The sequence below is a fragment of the Anopheles coustani genome, chromosome 3, assembly GCF_943734705.1.
Source record: "Anopheles coustani chromosome 3, idAnoCousDA_361_x.2, whole genome shotgun sequence".
NCBI lineage: Eukaryota > Metazoa > Arthropoda > Insecta > Diptera > Culicidae > Anopheles > Anopheles coustani.
Window position 1 is genome coordinate 89,288,837 of NC_071288.1, and position 19,277 is coordinate 89,308,113.

Consider the following 19,277-nt stretch of genomic DNA (forward strand, 5'->3'; position numbering starts at 1 on the left):
GGTTTTCGCCCGCAAGACCGACATGATGTTTCAGCTACCGTCGACGTTGTTCCAGTTAAAATACCAATTGGACACGTACACGCCAGCCACCAGCTCGTTTTCAGCTTCTTATTGCTTTTCGGGAGGCTGTCCCAAAACAAACCCCGCTTTTGACGCTGGCGCACGTCCGGAGCTACAAGCGCTCCATTGACGACGACAGCTAGGAGGGCAATGGAGGCTGAGACAAACGAGATAATCGACCACGTGATGGACGATTTATTCCTGCCATTCCTGTCCCGGGCAACCCTCGCCCGAAAAACCGACGCCACACCGCGAAGCGAAAATGAGGTCGCTTTATGGTTTCCGACGGGTTTCGTCCGGTGTCTTCGGGGCACCCGGGAATGGATGAAATCTCGGGCCCCGGGAAAAAGCATGAATGATTTTCGTCAAATTCGTCGAACGCATCCATCCGTCCCGAGCGGGCCCAGGGACGCGTTCCGTATGCAATTTATCAAATAAATGATGATGAAAGCACCCATCCAGCATCCCCGTCGGGAACGGCCTGGACCAATTCCCCACCACCACCACCCCGGGTTTGGGGTCTCCCCTCGAGGTGGTGGTCCCCGCCATAGCGCAAAAAACATTAAATCCCAAGCAGCAGTGTTTTTTCTCCCCGTTTTCCAAACGACACAACAGTAACCGGCGTCACTGTAATGACCTTTTCGTTCGTTCGTTATGAGTTATGGTTTTCGTATGAATGCGTACCCATTTTCTACTGGCTTCTACTGCTGTTGTGCGCCATTAGTTTTTCGGGGCCCGGCTATGAAGACTCGGCGGACGAAAAACTCGCTGCCAGACACTCCAGACTTGGCTGTACTTTTTGCCCCCACCTCTCCCCTTCTCTCTCACTCTCTCAACAGCAACCGCTTTTGTCTTTAGCCACAGGTTTCTTTTACGCCCTGTTGATTCCCTTTTTTGTATTTTTGCTTCTGCGGTTACAGTACTCGTACACGAAATTAGTTTTCCTTATGCGTGTCATTGAAGTGTGTGTGTGTGTGTGTATGTTACCAGTGTCTTTTCTTAGTTTTTTCGTTACACTTAATTCGATCATAACGCCATGGTTGATCTCCCAAGCTATTGATCGTTCTACCCAAAGCTCATTTGAACAGTGGCTGACAGGAAAAGAGCGGCAGCAATTGCAATATCATTTCACTATCACAACAATCAAATGTGCTTCAAACGAGCAATTGACCCTTTTCCTTTCAGAAACCCAATCAGTCCCGGCGGGTCACAAGGCACAACAGTTGGTTCTCGAGGCTAAATTTGCCCTTTTTGCGGAAAGATTACTGTATTCGCAAAACCGAACATTGACAAAGGAACCTTTGCCAAAAACCTTTCCAATAGTTCAAAGAAAGGGAAGAATAAAAGCATCCTTTCGTCATGGTCTACTGCGTTGGGAACACTTTCATCGAACCGCCCCTACAAATCCCTGCGGGGTGTACAGGGTTTCTCTGCGCCACTTTTGTTCGTCACTGTAGCCGATGAGTTCCAATAAGGTTCAAAACAAAAAAAAGGAACACAAGAAGTGGTAGGTACCATACCCGTACACCGTACACCGTGGTAATCCACTGCGTCATCTTCATCATAATTATCATTATTCAAAAAACTTCACCAAACTAAACCGACCCGGTCAAGTGAGTCGACCAGTCAATGTGGCCAGTGTCAGTGTTGGGCGAAACTTTAAAGGTACCCCCCGAGTTTGGGCGAGAGCGGGTGAAGGCCCAATGCTCGGGCCCTTTCGAAAGCGTTCGGGACATGATTTATTACCCGGTGTTTTCCTGGGCTTTTTCTCCCCCTTGATGTCTTTTCCACTCTCAGCCCGAACAGCCTGACTCTTTACTTTTTCGATTTGGTATCGACTTTTCTTCGAGACGGGAGGTTTTAGATGTCAGGTTTAGCCTGGACCGGGAGGTTCTAGCTCTAGATGAACCTTTTTTTGAAATCCCTCCAGACTATGATAAATAGACCGGCCGGAAGGTTTTGGGAGAGAACCGAAGCGCTGGGTTCCGCTGGGGATATTGAAACGTGAGGCGCTACGGAGCGGTCATCAGGAAGATATGAAACGATGGCTTGAACTATGAACGTGGTGGGTCCGTTTTTTTTGTCTCCCCGGGATTTCGCCGAGGAGTTCCCCAAAACTTACCTGTATCACCCGCATCGGCAGTCCCGTCTCCTTGGCCAGCTGTTCCCTTATGTGTCTAGTGGGTTTTGGTGTTTGACTAAATGCGTTCTTCAGCACCTCGAGCTGTTTGGCTTTGATCGTGGTCCGGGGTCCTCTCCGCTTCGAGCCTCCGCCGTCGTCCGGGCTCTTGTTCTCCGCCTGCGAGTCCCCTCGGCAGTCCGGATCGCCGTCGAGCGAGCCCTGGTCGGAGTCGTCGTGGCCCGTCTTGCTGTCGGTGCTCATGCTCTGCACCGACAGGTCGGACGCGCCGAGCGGTCCATCGCCGTGGTGGAGTCCTGCCGCACCGGTACCACCGCCAACCAGACCGGCCAGCACGCCGGGCCTCATCTGGTCCTCCTCGTCTTCGTCTTCTGAGGCCGAACCCATGAGGGAGTCTGAAAAAGGAAAGAAAGTGGGAGAAACATCTTACCGATCAGTAAACCAGTGAACGAAGGCGAAGGACACTTTAGGACACCCGTCACGAGGGGAAAACAACAAGTGAATCGTATCCCTAAATCGATTTCCTCCCTTATTTCCCTCCCTCAACAAACTCCCTGATTCCCCGGAAAAACGAACCAAATCGTTCTTTCCCCCAAAAACGATATCAAAGCGTACGAATGTTTACCCAGTTTCCCCGTTTGCGTTGCTTTTGTCAGCGATATTTCCCTTTCCCGTCTCGTTGCTACATTTCGTATTTATTTGTGTGTTTTGTACGTTTTCCCCCAGTCTCAACGTCTTCGAGAAGGGGACATGTCAGCCGTTGCGGGTTTCCGACATCTTCCGTCCCTAGGAAAAGCGAAAGGAAAATGAACTTCCCGAAATTTTCCCCGGCCACAGAGGGCCGATGGAATCCGTTTAAAATCTCTTTATCAACAGCTCCACACACACACACACACACGCGCCGAATACAGAAAGAACACCCATCCTGGAGGGAGGAAGGATGGCAAGGTACTTGATCTGGACGCACTCCGGTTGCGAAGCGTTTTTTCTGGCAGGGGTGGGGGGGAGGGAAAACTCTCGAAGCCACTCGATCCCCCGTCGTCGGTTGAGTATTGTTGGCCGTATTGTTACAATAAATTGAGTACACGCCGTTCAAGGACTTCCCGCCGAGGACGGAACGCCTCGGGGTCGATGTGTATTCCGCTGTTTACCTTGTTTTTCTGCTGTGCTACCATACAACAACACACTCCGCGCGGGATGGCTTCAAGGCACACAGAAAACAAACACACAGAGAAGAGTCTAAAGCACCCGGGAACTCGCGCAATTTTGCTACGAGGACTAACCCGAGGCTTACGAAACCACCACGGTTGAACACCTTCTCCCGAGGGGGGGAGGTGGACCTCAAACGCCCGACGGTTAAAAACGTCCAACAACATCGTGTAAAAACAGTTGTTGTTTGCACTTGCCAACTTTTCCAAGCATTGCACCACAGTTGCAGCTGTGGAACACCGGCTTTAAGGTGAGGTTAGGGTTTCCTTCGCTGGGAACCGACGCCATCGATCCGATGCTGGTGCTACGGAGCACGAACACTCGCGTCATTCTCACAACCAGCAAGCAGGTAGACAGCAGGATTGACAATTTGCACCGCCATTTTGCAGAAGCAATAGATACGGGGATCCACGGCCCGGGTTTATTTTCCTCCGCCGATGACGTGACGTGCGAGAAACTTCCCAGACAGCACGTCCAGCGGGTGTATTGTTTTGCGACTGCTCCATCGCCTCAACCCGCTCGCTTTCGTGCCTTTTTTTTAGCTCCCGATTCATAGCTGCTGCTGTTTTTTTTTTTTGGTAGGTTTTGCGTGTGCAACGGCGTTGCGATGATACTGTCACTCGCTCTTCCTCCGCACGACGGTGATACACACCGGCATTTCAAGTCCGAATCCGAGCGGCACACCAACAACAACAAACGGCGGGGTTCCCTATCGGCTGCAATTGACAGCTCCTCTAGTATATCTACCTTCAGCTATCCTGGAGTACACACCGACGGCGGCGGCAGCACCGGCGATGGTGGCGTGGTTCAGACTTTGACAGCTGTCTAGCGAGTGCAGCTCGCACACACACACTCGCTCTCTCTGCCTCACCGCCGCCGGCCACAGGGGTCGCCTGCTGGGTCGGGCCTACACGGAAATAAAAGGGTGCACATACGCGTTCCCGAAGCCCTGGGAGTTCCCCTGTACCTACCGACCGTCTGATCCTAGCGACTCGCTATTTCTGGTAACGTTGCCTGTGTGGCGAGTTTGTATTTTTCCCCGTTTTTAACCATCGCCTACTTTAACTGACAGGTTGTGCCGTGCCGGTTCACGTCGCCGGGACCTCGCAGTATGACTGACGACTCCCGGGTATCCCCTTGCCCAGGGGTTGGTTCGATGGCAGGCGGCTTGTCTGTCAGTTGCCGGTCGGTCTGTTGTTTTGTATGTGTTTTTTTTTTGTTGTTGCTCCCACGAAGGCTTTGCTTTCGTAAGCATTTCTTACTTCCTTCTGTTTCGAAGCGCGATTGCCCAACGTGGAACACGGCAGGCGATCCTTGCTCGCAAAGGATCACGCACACCGGCCCGTACCGGGTGTCGAGGGCGAGGACCGGTGGGAAACCCTGACCCGTCATGCTCAGCGTGCACGTGAGCCTATCGTAACCCTTCCCCTACATACCATCGTTGTAGCCGTTGATGTTGTTGTTTTTGCACTTTTCCATAAGCACAAGCGTTTAAAATGTTTCGCATGCCAAACTTTAGCCCTGGGATTGACTAGATATGTTGATACTCCATAAGTTTTAGGCATCGATGCCTTGGAACAAGTGTTTAGAATGTGCTGCGGTGTTTAGTCACTAGAATTTGAATAATTTGGAGGAACTACTAAACGTAATGTCAGCGGATTCTAAACTTCCCAAACCAGATCTCGTAACACGTTATGGATATTTGGATATCTAGTACTAATGAACTAGTTTCCATTCTGTTTAGGTCAACACCATCAATATGATTCATTTGATAGCACATAGAACTATAACTAAAGGTTTAAGATATAAGAGAATGAGGTAATTTGAAACCAAAAGCTATCTCAAAGTCTAGCCAAGTTCTGTTAAACATTATAAATCTCTCGAACTCTTAAGGTACAAACAATCGAAGGCATTCATTAACTCCTAGTCCTTGTCCATTCCACCTTGTTTTAGCCGATGGAATCAATAATAAGTCACGAGGCTGTTCGGAGCTCAGCACGCTCCCCTCACCTCACCACACCCAACCACCACGAGTTCACGAGTCATTTCCCAACCCCATCATATCAGAGACTTCCTCTGCGGACGTTTCCTTGCCGGGCGCAAGGTCAGATCCGCGCACTAACCTATCGAACGAAGACTTCGCCCTCCGGATAATGTCCGCAACGGGGCCCCGAGATGATGATTGATGAGGTGGAATGGTAAAATCTTCATTTCAGCGTGGCAGACGAATTGAAAGGGAAAAAAAACCCAACTCCAGGCCAAATGTAGCGAAGAAAAAGGAACGAAACCAAACCGCCGCGAAACCTACATAACGTCTGACGTGCGTTTGTTTGACGAAGAAGGTATGCGCAGATCTCATCACATATGTCGACGGTGAGTACGTGCAAACCGATCAGCGTGATCATCAGCTACAGCTAACACAACAACACAAGCAGCTTCTGCTACCATCATCCGCTGCCGTTGGCTGAAATCGATTCCAACAGGTGTCGAAAGCAAAACCAAACAAATCGACGAGCGGCCGAAGATTAATTGCCCCGGACAGTCATCGGCAGTTGTTCACAATGGGGATTTGGGAGGCAACAGCAGCAGCAGGCTATCTATTTGTATTGTTTCGGTTTGCCCTCTGCGATGTGGTTTGTGAAGAGATCTTCATGCACTTACACAACAGTTTTCAAAAACTGTTTGTTACGATACTGTTTTTATTTTAAAGGCATAGACATTTCCCATGGACAATTGTTAAATCGATAAATAGTCTTTATCTATTTAGACTATACCTAATGTTTCCCTTTCATCCAGACCATGAATCTTTATCTACTCTGGTATAATTCCTCATCATAAAATTATTTCTGGCCTCCAATGTATTCTCACAACTATTCATCTAGAGTCTCATACTGCGGAAGTTTAAAACTATCATCTTTCTTCAAAGTAAGCTCGCTCAACCACCTTTCTAAAATCTATAAGTAAAATAATCATTTCACACCTAGAGGAGATTACTCTATCCCTTCACTTGTCCCAGAAAAGAACTCCAGAGATTTCTATTTTACATTCTCCTCTCATATTGTATCTTCTCAATCAACACATTTGACCACGGTATCTAACATGAATCATTTGAACACTAAATACTATCTATATAATAACCGTAAAAACAACAAAAAGGTACTGAACAATACGTTTTTTCACAGACAACTGTACATTTAGAGTCCCACATTAGGTAAGGTTAACATCGTCATGGTTGTTCATGTTAAGAACACTCATCTTTCCTTTCAAATTTTGAAATTTCACACCATTCGCAAATGAATTTGTAGGGAAAATATTATCCCTTCACTTGTCCTAAAAAAGAACTTCGTCAATTTCTATTTTACATTCTCTTTCCTTTGATTTGCCTTCCAATCAACCCATCCATGGGATGCATGGTATTCAACTGTAAGCTTTCAAACATTTAATTTCAACTATAAATATTCATCCACTCTTTCAGAGCTTGAAGTTGGATAAAAATTGCACACCAGTAGAAAAGAAACGTATTGGGGTTACACTATCCCTTCACTTGTCCTAGAAATTTCTATTTTACATTCTCCTACTATTTAGTGGCCCTCTAATCAATCCATCGAACAGTACGACGTCTGTACAGAATCTTAATATTACCCATAAAAAAACCGTAAAGTAAGAAGCCTCCAGTAAAGGCACGTCTTCCACCCATGACGGATATGATTGCACCATGTCCCAAATGTCCATGAAATGACGGATGGATTAAGGCCGGCGGTCGAAGACGAAGGAATAGTAAAACACACACACACACACACCCTCACGGGGTGTATGCTTTTCCATTCCCATATCTCTCGGTGACAGTGTCGCTCAAGCCCGAACGAAAGCGGCTTATGGCCAAAACGAATCTGCACAAATCCGTCGAATCCTGAGCGGGAAAGGTACATGTTTTCTTTTGGAAGACGCTGACGTCGGTGACGAAATAAACTTCCAACACGCCAATTGCATTCCCGGCAAAACTGCGCAACGTGGAGGTCGGTTCGGCAGAGTCGGTCACCGAACCGAACGGTACATTTTCCCGGGGCATGCCGGGTGGTTTCTTTTCCGATGTTGGTCCATGAGAGGGGGAGAGTGGAGTGGGATGAGCGCATGCATGCGGTGATCTGTGGCTGCACGAGATAAGAAAGATCCACGAGCTTCCAATGCGCATTTGATTCGCTTTCGATGAGCGTCCGAGCAGCGACGGCTGGGGAAACGTCTTATCTCCCGCTGCCATCCGCCGTGACGCGGCCGGGAAACGAAGGAAAACCGATGGGGAGGGGTTCGAGAATAGTTTATGGCTAATCTTCACACCCGTAGCAGAGCGATGGTGCGCGTGCGATGTGTGACTTCTCCCGGAACGGGATGAGAGGGCGTCATAAACTCGTGTGCACGGTGGCTTTGGAAAAGGGAAAACTGAAGCTAGCTGAATGTCACACGAGCGCAAGGGCAAACCAGAGGAAAGCAAAACTGAACAGGAGTAAAAAAAATATCAAAACTTCTTCTCCGGTGGTCTACGTTTGCCGCCTCATGTAGATTGTATATCGATTATGCGGTTCGTGGAGCCGTGCACTTTTCATAGAAAATATGCCAACCTCTTGTGCACAGTGGGCATCGAGATGTGCACAGTGGGTATCGAGGAATACTCAATCCTCATAAACATTATTTCATGACTAAAATGTTTAAGCCGTTTACTTTACATCGCTTACGAACAATTTAGTTTGAGCTTCAAAATAATAAACACTAAGGTGTATTTTATATTTTCCTACTTGAAGTATAAAAAAATATGAAAGCCTTCCTTTGTCCCTTTCTCGCTGGCCATAGCATTGACCACCGTGCAACGTTCAGTGCAGGATGTTCCACGTTCTTCTGGGTGGCATTTTTCACTTGCTTAATGTTGCCGCCTAGACCACACACACACACACCCGGGCCTCGGATGATAAGCGGTGGCGTGGCGAATCGTCACTTCCCGCCGCACGCGGAAAAAGCACTTTGAAACCGCGAACCTCAGTACCGGCGCAGTGTAAGAACATGAAAGAAAGATTAGAAAACCACTCGCATTTCATCCGTACCGAACCGAAGAGGTGAAGTAATATGAGCGGAGCGTGAAATAGTCAACCAAGTTTTCCTACGAAGCGTGGATGTTTTTCCTCGGTGGGTTTGGTTTTTCATGTCTTTTTCCTTCCTTCCTTTACATTTCAGTGGGTTTTTTTTTTCTTTTTATTTGAAAGAGCAACACGATTTCACATCTTCAAAAGGACCCGCCTCAACCTTGATTTTCTATTTTTTTTTTGTTGTACCGCACTGCTAGCTACAGTTGCATTTTATGTAGCTCTTTATCGTTTGCAGCTTGAATAAGAAAACACAAATTAGCTGCAGTGAAATATGAAAACAAACCAAATGTTTTAATTTGATTCTCACTAGCTACAAACGAAGTATAATTGAAAAGGAAACGATTACAGAATTTTCTTTTCAAGAAAGTTAATTACAGTTGCATCAAAACAAACAGCAATGTTTGTCAAGTTTTAAGTACTTTAATTATAATTCAATTGAAAAATGAAGTTTCAAATTAAATTTATCTAAAAATTAACATGGTTCCATTATGTAAGCGTTAAATAGGTTACCACATGGGAAAAGTAATACTTCTATCCAAAATAAGTTACCGACCGAACGGCAACGAAGATTATTTTAATGAACTTTTGGTCGGAAGGTAAACACGGTTGACGCTTGCAACCGTCCATAATGTATGCTAAATGCTCGCATAAACATTCCTCTAATCGGACCAAGGGACCCCGGGATGGATGCAGGTGCACGGGCGCAAGAAAAACCCCCTCGCCTGCCTCCTTCCCTCCCGGTGAGTCCACCGCTCCGGTAAAGGGATCAACACGCTAAGCACATTTGGGGTAGTGGCTTATCGACTTTCGCTTCGGGACAGGCATCGTGTGGGCCGGGCGAAAGTCATTCGTGCGTGTGGCCGGCAGGGAGTTTTCCACCTTTTCCCCCGCGTACCTGCCAGACCCGGGGGCATTGGCGTGCGACTGAATGCAGCGCAGGAACAAGCAGAAAAAAGAAGGAAAAGTATATTAGCCTGACGTTTCGCTAATGCGAAATGAGATCAGCAGGAGATGATCCGGTTGCGAAGGTAAAAAAAAGGTGGATGGAAAGCTGCGATGAGGAAAAAATAACAAAGCAACCATGGTTTGCTAATCCAACCGATGGAAAGAGAAGTAGTAACGCATCCAATATGCAAAAGAAACAAGGAACGAGAAGTTGAGCAGCCTTCTGCGTATGACAATGAATGAAAGCTGGATCTAAAGAAGGAAAACCCCAGTCAAAATGGTGACAAACTGTACGTAGCAAGGGCTCTGCCGGGTGAAGCAGGTATCCTTTGCTTCCTCCCCGAAGGGAAAGTGTGAATGAGAAGCAAGACGGTGACAATGGGAAGGAGAAAACGGAAAAGATCAAGGAACGCTTACAGTGGCGCGGATTTTCGTGCGGCGAAAGAAAGGGAAAACGAAATTGGGAAAAATGAGCAGTGGCCAATTGGACGATGAACATCGCAGATGCAAAAAGGTAAGGGTCAGTTGCGATCGGTTTTCGGAGCAGAAAGTCTCCCCGGATCGGAATCTGCCAAGGTTCGGCCGAAAGCCAATAGAAAAAGCCGATCCTAATGCTAAACGGATAAAAGTATCGGAATCCCGGCCCGGTTTGGATTACCGAGCTAGCCACCGGGATTTGGCAAGCGTGTGAACAGACGTTTGTGTCACCTACACCGAAGGTTTTCCTTCGGGCGGCTTTCCTTTCCCTTGGGTCTTGGCGGAGATTTACACATGTAAATCTGGTTAGCTTTCCGTCGACGATCGGGAGCGCGGGTCCTGATGGCCAGTGGAAAATGGTATCGTTGTTTTTCGTTTCCCTTCTCTCCGATCGGTCAAACGATTCCGAACGTTTGCTGATGTGTTTGCTTAGCCCTCCGTACTGGACCTTCCTTTTCCATCCTAATTCTGCTTCCGAAATCGTATCCGAGCGACGTGTTAGACAATCGTTCCGAAAACGGCTTACTTCTTTGGGGTTTTTGCGGAAATAACGAGGTTTATTTGTCACTTTGCCAATTTGACGAACGCTTTGTTCCCTTCCCCAGTACGAATTCCTGGTTCTTTTACGGAAAATAAAAGGAAACGACACAACCTGAAAGGCCTCGCGAAAGGAAAATCAATCCGGGATGGATGATCGCATTTGCCGGACGCCTTAACGACACAATATCCAATATGCAAATGGCAATCCGGGCCTTAAGCTAATAAAACGACACGATACCACCGGGAAGCAAGGCTTTACCTAAGCGAAGGCAGCTTTCGGTTAGCAAATGTCGTTCCCGGAGGTTTCCCGAAGGGGCAGGTATTGTTTTTTCAACGGTAATGATAATCTAGGATATTCATTTCATTGCTTTAGTCACGGTTGGCAGGTTGTTTTTTGGCCGAAAGAAGTCGCCAAACAGAAAACACATGTTTACAATCGAGGAAATGCAAGAAACCAAAGTTTAGTTTAAAACTAAGTTTTCACTAAGTTGAATCGAATGGTTTCCACATTAAAATTTACATTTTCTAACAAAAAGAGTCAACGATTCGAATAAAGTTATGATTTTCAAGAAGGGATAAAACGAAATCTAAATTAATTTATTTGAGGCTAAACCTTTTTTAATTAAGTCTTTTTAAACCAAACCAAGCTCAATTTAAAATATTTCATAAAATTTGTATAATCATTGGAAGGCTATAGAAAACAAATTTAAACTTAAAAGTAATTTCTAAATGCTAAAAAAATGTAAAACCATCGGAGATGAATCAATTTCTTGTTCTGAATTTATTTCATGATATGTGATAAAGAGGAGGATTATAACAAGGATTTGTGCAAAACAAAAAATGTCTATGCCGGCCAACTCACACCTACAAGTCATCTACATTAAATTCTATCCCAGATAAGATTCCAAACAAATTGGCTAACACATTGAAAGCCGAGACAAAAAAAAACCCGAACCAATCCCAAAACATCAAACGTTTAAAATAACATAAATTCTTCGAATGCATTCGTAACACTTCAAAGCGCGCGAGTGCATTCCAGAAGGGGCAAAAAGTTGCCAAAATTAACCCTTTTTTGGCGAAAAAACATCCAAAAAAACAAAAACAATACCAAATCGTACCGAAAAAAGGGAACGCGAAAATAGCACGTGGTGGCGTAATGGTTCGTTTTTCGCTCATTTTTCATTTAACGAGTTCAGTTCAAGGGGATGGGGGGAGGGAGCCGTGTGGTGATGATTGAACCCATCGCTTGGGGGGAGGGTTTGTGCTTCGATTTTTTACCACTTTGTGCGTTTTTCTTGCTGTCTTTGGTTTTTTTTCACTCCATTACTTCTCCCCCTTACGAAACGGAACGTTACATTCATTAACAATGTATAAACAAAACTAATCACCAAATCCACGCCGAGGCTCCCCTGCTGCGTTTTGGGTTTCGCCTTGGTTTATCTTTTTTCGAACCTCCCCGCACACCCGTCTCCCCTTTCCTTATCTCTTCCAAACTTCGTCACGTTTCGCTTCCGATGGTTCGCAAGAATCGTTCCGAGTCGGGAATTGAGTAAAAATTTGGCATTCTCATCTAAAATATGCTCACAAGTTAACGAAACGCGAAGCGCGAAACCAAAAAGCTCCAGAAACAAGTTCCATGTGCATCACGTTGACGAGATAGGGAGGAAAAGATAAAAAAAAACCTATGTTGCATTGAATTGCCACCAAAACGAACCTCGTTTAACGGAACGGCAAAACTCAGAACCACCGAAAAAAAAATACCAAAGCCTAAAAACTCGCCAAAGTCTCGATTCGGAGAACATATAAAAATAAAAACATTCAAAAACCCATGGAAACTGCACCGATCGTGGAAGCATAGAGTCATAAACCTGCAAGGACCTGCTGGATGTTGTTGCCTCGTTCCTCATTATTTCTTTTCGTATGAATTCGCTGAAATAATCATGCCCTCGTAAACTAAATCCATTTGTGGAACCTTCCAAAAGGGAGGACTTCGCTTTAACTGGCCCTTGAAATATGGCGATCCGATTTAAATCCGACCGGTTGGGCAATAAAAGGATTAACGTTTGATATCCTTCTAATATTTGCTTCCATTTTTCACAAACAAAAAACCCTTAACCGTTTCGCGAACAAACGCGAACAGAGCACGAATAAAAGAATCCGAAATGGGTGCGATAAAAAGCAAAATCAAATGCACAGAAACCGATAAATTGTACCGCACAATTGTGCGTAAGGATTTATTGTCCACACGCTGTCGGCATCCGACGCGCGCCCGCACCTACACACAAAAGGACTCACAGGATAACAAAAACCCACACTTAACTCATTTGTCGCAGAAAAAAGGGCCCGGGACAAACACTCGCAAGCCCGCACTCCAACAAACGAAGAGCGCGATTGGAGCCTAAAGTGACAACAACATAGCCACCCTGCGGCAACAATAAAAACGGGACGGGAGCCTTCTCTCAGGAGGGTGGTGTGTGGGGTGTGTGAAAAGCACGACGATGGGGAGGGAAAACGCCATTGAATAAGGAAAAGAAAACAATGCAAGTCACACACTCATATGAACGCGCGGTGTAGCGAACATGCAAACGACAAGCGCGACAACAACAACAATCCACCCATCTTCAACCCCTCCCCCCTCCTCCCTTACTTCCTTCCTCTTTTCCTCAAAAACCTCTCTCTTTCTCTTTCTCTTTAGTATATGTGAACCTTTTCCCCCATGTCCAGAGTTGGCGCGTTTGACCACACCGTTGAAAAGAAGCATAAATTATGCTTTAAATATGCTAATCCTCCCTCCCGGCCCGACCGCCTGGTTCGTGTCAGCATTTATTTTGACGATGTTGTTTCTTCTCCCCGGTTTTTTCCCAATTCGTGTGGTTGAATTACCCTGTACTCATTACCATTTTAAGCTTTTCCCGAAGAATATATTTGCATTCCACGTGCTGGTCCTGAAGAAGATGCACATGCACACACACACACGCAAGCGCGCGCGCAGTGGTTTTGCGAAATGTGCCAACATCGGGAAGAAGCAAAACCCGACGCCCCGGCTAGAAGTCCCGGATTGTCCGACACGATGTTTGACGCGCGTTAAAAACGTGGAAAACATTAAAAAAGCGCTTTTCGCGGACACAGCTCCAACCGGAAAAGGGGGAGGAAAACGGGCACTGGAGGTCGGTTTGTGAAATAAATTTCACACACTGGGAGAAGGAAACAAAAACAAAAAACGAAACCAACGCAACGAACGATTCGCATAAAATACTCGCACACTGAAATATGGGCTATTTCATAAACATAAGCTTACGCTGGGTTCCACTCGCCGGTTTTCCTCGGTTCCCGGTTTCCCGTTCGTGGCCTCGGAAATCCGTACTTTTTTTTTCTCGCACCTGATCGCGCGAGGCGAGGAAAACCACGGGCGGGAGGAAGCGCGCACTTCGATAATGTTGTATATCGATTTATTGCAAACGAAAAGAAGAATTGTTGCCTGCCATTTCCTCGCGGCTTGGACTGTGTTTTGCCTTTTCCTTCTTGCTTTCCACCAGGCTGCCTTCCATGTATCCTGCGGTGTCCGCGGCCTTTATGCTTTCCACGGCCACCTAGCGTGGCATGCCAGCCATACAAACGCACACAGGCACTCACACATTTCCGCATACATAATTTATCGCCGAAATGTTTCCCCCCGAAAGCCGTCCCGACGCGTTCCTGCGAGAAAAATGGCCCAGCATAACGACGCCGGTTTCGAATCGTGTGCAGAAAAAGCTATGATGCAGCCGTTACTGGTGATACCTTGCCACCCACCCTCCTCCCCTCCCTCCTCCCACTGTACAGTAACGATGCTTCGAAGCGTTGTTTATTGACAGAAAATTTCCATTTCCACGGCACCATTAAGTGCCGGTCCCGGTGGCCATCCGCGGATGCTGTGGGGAACCGAATTCATAAAAATGTCTTCCCCGGCTGCAATGCTGCACCATCGGGGTCGGGTGTCTTGCGAGCGTAAGATATGGACCGAAAGTTTACCTCTTCTAACATGGTGGGAATGCAATTTCGTTCAAAGTAAAACATACGACAATTGAAACGGTACAACATTTAAAGGATTTTTAAATCCGAAAACTTTTCTACTTTATCTTTGCACGAAATACACTAAGGAAACTAACGATTCATGGAAGATTAATCAATTTGAACTGTTTAGTTTAAAAGGTTTTTCTACAAACAATACTATTATTTAACAACAAAAATATATCGAATATAGAAACTAAACTTTAATTTTCAGTGAGAGGGAACACATAAACTTCATAAAAAGACAACAAACAAATTGTTAACAGACGTCAACTTAGTTACAGTTAATAGAGCATTTCTTATTGCCAAGAACAAATAAATTTACTCTGAAATCCTTGACTTTTTCTTCATCAGTGTAAATGTTGTCTTAAAAGGAAAAACGAGAAAGAACGACAAGCACATCAAAACCACGCTTTTGTTGGGGGGGACGGAAAACCAAAATGTCATCCATAAAGAACGTGATTACCGACCAAGCGAGGAAATTTCCCATTCGGGCTGCCTTTTCCATCAAAGGTCGGATCTTTGGATCAATTTTTCCCGTCGACAAAACGAAAACGAAACACTAACAGGAAAAAAACAAATGAAAATATGCACGTTTTCACCATCATGGCCGGGTACATCTTCTTGTGAAAAAGGAAACGAATTCTGGTAAGAAAAAAAGTCAAAAGAAGTCAGTGTTACGGGATGAAAACTCAATTCTCGCACCAATACAAAAGCAATGTGTACGGTGGATGGTGGGAAGAATAAAAAGAAGACTACGGCTTCCATGGAAAAGTACGTGTTTGGGGGGAAAGACCGGTTGGCGCAAGTAAGAGAACGAAAACGAGACGGAAGACACGTTACTGCTCCATTTTCCAGACGCTTTTCCACCCACACGAGATGGGAACGAACGAGAGCGCCCGGTTTCCACCGCTTCGGTGCGCATGCTCCCACATGAGGAAAGCCGCGACCGGACGCGTGCTCCCCTACCCTCCCCCTTCGGGCGGCGCCAGCCAACCAACACGCGGAAAACCGTACGGAAAAGCGGAGCGCATGGTTTTGCAAGATGGAGTCTCTCGAAGGACGGGTCGAGCATGCGACACAACGAAAAACCCCAAAATGGAGCGCACGTTGTTTTCGAGCACGTTTATGTATATGTGTGTGTGTGTGTGTTCTTGAGCCTTCCCCAAACCACCCTCTCGCCGTGTCCACTTGCGGGAACTTTTCCCAACTTTTGTTCGCCCCGTGGCGTCGGCGTCGACGGAAAATCGATTTTCTCAACAACAAACGTCAAGATGGATTTCTTCAGATACGGCTCAATCCTTATCCCTGTCCCTCATCTTTCCCCCCACCTCCCACGGAGAAAGTGACACATACCTGTCATCGGGTGGGGTCCTTTGCCGAGGATGTAGTCGTCCTTGCAGATGAACTTATTGTCGTCCAGCACGTACAGCTGCTCGCCGGTGCTGATCTGCTTCCGGCAAATGCAGCACGTGAAGCAGTTCAGGTGGAACACCTTGTCGCGCGGCTTCCGCACCAGATCCGATGGCGCAATGCCCTGCCCGCACCCGCTGCACTTCGTACCGTAGCGCCTAAAAGTGACAGAAGGAGAGAAGGGAGAGAGAGAAAGAGAGCGAGAGAATGAGAACAATGTTAGTGTATGGGAAAATATAGCATCGACCATCAATACCTGTCTTCAGGTGAATACAGGCGAGTTACTGGAAAAGTTCTTCGCAAAGATTACCCACGGTGGCCATCATTCTTCTTTTGGGCTTAAGTTGGCCATTTTTATGACCGTTCATTTTTGTTTTGCAGACTTCTACTAAGTTTAGCGAAAATGTTTTCATATTTCTGCCAAAATTATCCGTTTGCTATCATTATCCAACAGCTGTTCGTTTTTTTTATTTTGTACAACGTCTAAACTAAGAACAGCATCTGGTTTAAGTCATGTTTTAGTCTTAAACCATCTAATACTTTATTACCGATAGTTTTCAATCGAGTTTATCGCGTAATTTGTTCTTATTGTTATGAAAAACAAACTAAATTTGGTGAGCCTTCAACTTTGAAAACTTAAGATAAAAGTTCTAGAATATCTAAAAATCGATTCTTGAGAAATCGAATTAATCATTTTTCTGCAATTCTGCAAGAAAAAATTACCATTTCTAACAGAAAGTTCCACTTAATGGAAACTTTTCTATTATTCAAATTACTCTTTTCAAGTTCCGCCGTATATTCTCTAAAAGAATGATATAAAGGTGGCTCCGCCGGCTTTAAAGCCAATCCTCAAAATTATTCATATGACATATAATAGTTATTCTCCAGTTTTGAGAAGTCTGTGATAGCGAAAAGTGTATTGAAGATGAAGGAACATTAAAGGTTTTCGAAAGCCGTAAAAAATATATAAAACTGAACAAAATACCAGTAGTTTTATTTCTGTTTGTGAGTGAAGAACCTGAAACCTGATATCAAACATTTTTGACCTTTTGGTTTCTCTCAGCCTATTCAATTGTGAGTTTTACTAGATACAAGTAAAAAACATTCACAGCCTAACATTAAAAACTGTTCTCAGTTAATTTCAGTAAAACCCTAAATTAAAAATAAAATAGATAATATAAATTGCCTGATTAAGGAGAAAAGGAAAGAAACAAATCTAACAATCCTGTTAATTGTGCCGTTCAAGGAACGCCCGACTGATAAGACTCGAGCTGTTCAGATTTCATTAAAAAATTATCTCCCGACCAATCTCTGGTCCAATTTGGCTTAAAATGTCGGCCGGGGAAGGGTTAACACCAATTGACCCCCTGCTGTACTTTTGGTACTCGAACCTTTAACTCTTGCCAAAAAAACGGCCGCAAGGAGCTGTAATCGAATTATTCAAAACAAAACCAAATGATCGAAGGTTTGAAGGAAGCTGCCTCTACCAAAAAACTGTTCGCAAGTGATCCTTCCGTCGCAACAATGGTCGCTCATCAGTGGAGGAGGATGAACGGTCTCCCCGTCCGTCTATCGATCACTTTCCAAGGCTCACGGGAGGATACCCGGGTGGAAAGACGATGATTGAATGTGACCTCCGGCCGTGGAGTGTAGTAATGTTTGCTGCCGCATTTGCTCGCCACCAAATTGAACGCAGCGCAGAGGAAGCCTCCACTCCAACAAACTCCATTCGTTGCGGAGGACGAAAACGAGACTGATGATTGAACTCCTCTCCTCGTCGAGAGTGGAAGAAAAATCGCACCCAATGAATCTTGTCCACCGCCGGGTCCGGGTTCCTCCGAGCCAAAACACCTCCGTGATGGAGAGTTGAGTTGTGTCAGGACGCACCCGAAACTCAAACTCACAGAAAACAATCAGCCGGAGGCAGAAGCGGGTGCAGCAGCCGGAAGACGATCAATCTCGGAACCGGGATCTCCCAACGAAAAGGCAAAACCGAGGGGGGGAGGTTGAGTTAAAGGGACTCAAAATGGCCCGTCTGCACCGGGTGGGTCTTCACCGGGACTAAATATGTCCGCAAGGATCAATTTGAGACAATTTCGATGGGAAAAAAAACCGGGTAAAAATCAGCGAATATAAATGGGTTGTAACGCAACGAAATCGAGGCGTTACCGGCTTTCGGTGCACTTTCGTGGTTTGGGGCACTTTTCCCCGAGGTTACCGAGGGCACAAACCGGAGATGGGGCTTTTGTTTTTTCGGTGTTTTTCTTCAAAGGACGCCTCCTTCGATCACAACGAACACACACAGTGCGTTTCGAGCTTCTACAAAAGAGATCTTCAAACTACTTCCACTATCATGCTTTGGAGCACGATTTTCTTTCCCATTTTTCCATTCTTCTCTCACTTTTGTTTCCCTCTACCACCCGAAAAGTAAAAAGGGATGAGAAAAGATAAATTTGCCGACGGAAAAACCCCTCCACCATCATCAACAACGCGAGATGATAATTATAATTCTTTTATTTTCTCGCGTAGCTTTTTCGAGTGTTGGCTGGAACCAAAACAAGGCCCGAAAAGAAGGCCAATTTTCCACCTCCACCTTCTCGTGGCTTTAAGCCCGTTCGGTTCGCATAAATTTCGTTTATTTTTTCATTTATTTTCGTGCGTTCGCTTCCCTCCAGCCTCGCGGCTATGACGCCCCGAAGTCGGGCGGGTCTGTTTTGCCTACCGTTTAAATGGCGGTTATTGTATGTAAATCATAGCCCTGCACCACTCGGCGGCCACTCCCCGAGCTGAATTCGGGGTGCCCCGAAAACCATGATTTTGCGCCTTCCGGTAGCCGCCCTCTCGGGGCCCCCCCGGGGCGCTCCCGTCCGCGACTCGATCGATCAGCTTTACCCAGCTCCCCTCACTCACCTGAAGAAGTCGTTCCGGCAGTACAGCTTCGACTCCCGGCTGAAGCATTTGTCCGCCAGCGGTTGGTGACACTCGCAGCACCGGACGCACGCCGCATGCCAGCCCCGCTCCAGCACGTTCAGCAGGAACTTGTCCAGGATCGGCTTGTTGCAGCCGGCGCACGGATCGCCCAGTCCGGACGGTGGCTCGCCGCGACCTGCGTTGGGGGAAGGGGAACGAAAAACGGTGAAATGGGACACATCGGGACGCGGGGGACGCTTTCGTAGGACGACCATCGGAAGTCCCATTAATAACTTCTTGTTGCACATCACATGCAAGCAATTTATTTCATTTCCTTTCGGGGAAGGACGAATGAATACTAATGCAAAATTATTACGCTGTCAATAGGGGTGTTTTTA

The 19,277-nt window shown here is 46.2% G+C and overlaps 1 protein-coding gene across 1 annotated transcript in view; it reads right to left on the reverse strand.

The window, feature by feature from the left end:
- Positions 1-19,277, reverse strand: part of LOC131259005 (LIM/homeobox protein Lhx5) — a 38,140-nt gene that overhangs the window by 15,330 nt on the left and 3,533 nt on the right. Inside the window, exons 2-4 of the mRNA XM_058260412.1 lie at positions 18,880-19,075; positions 15,913-16,127; positions 2,183-2,595 (exon numbers count right to left, since the gene is read on the reverse strand). Of these exons, the coding sequence (XP_058116395.1) occupies positions 2,183-2,595; positions 15,913-16,127; positions 18,880-19,075 (824 nt within the window). The remainder of the gene's footprint in view (positions 1-2,182; positions 2,596-15,912; positions 16,128-18,879; positions 19,076-19,277) is intronic.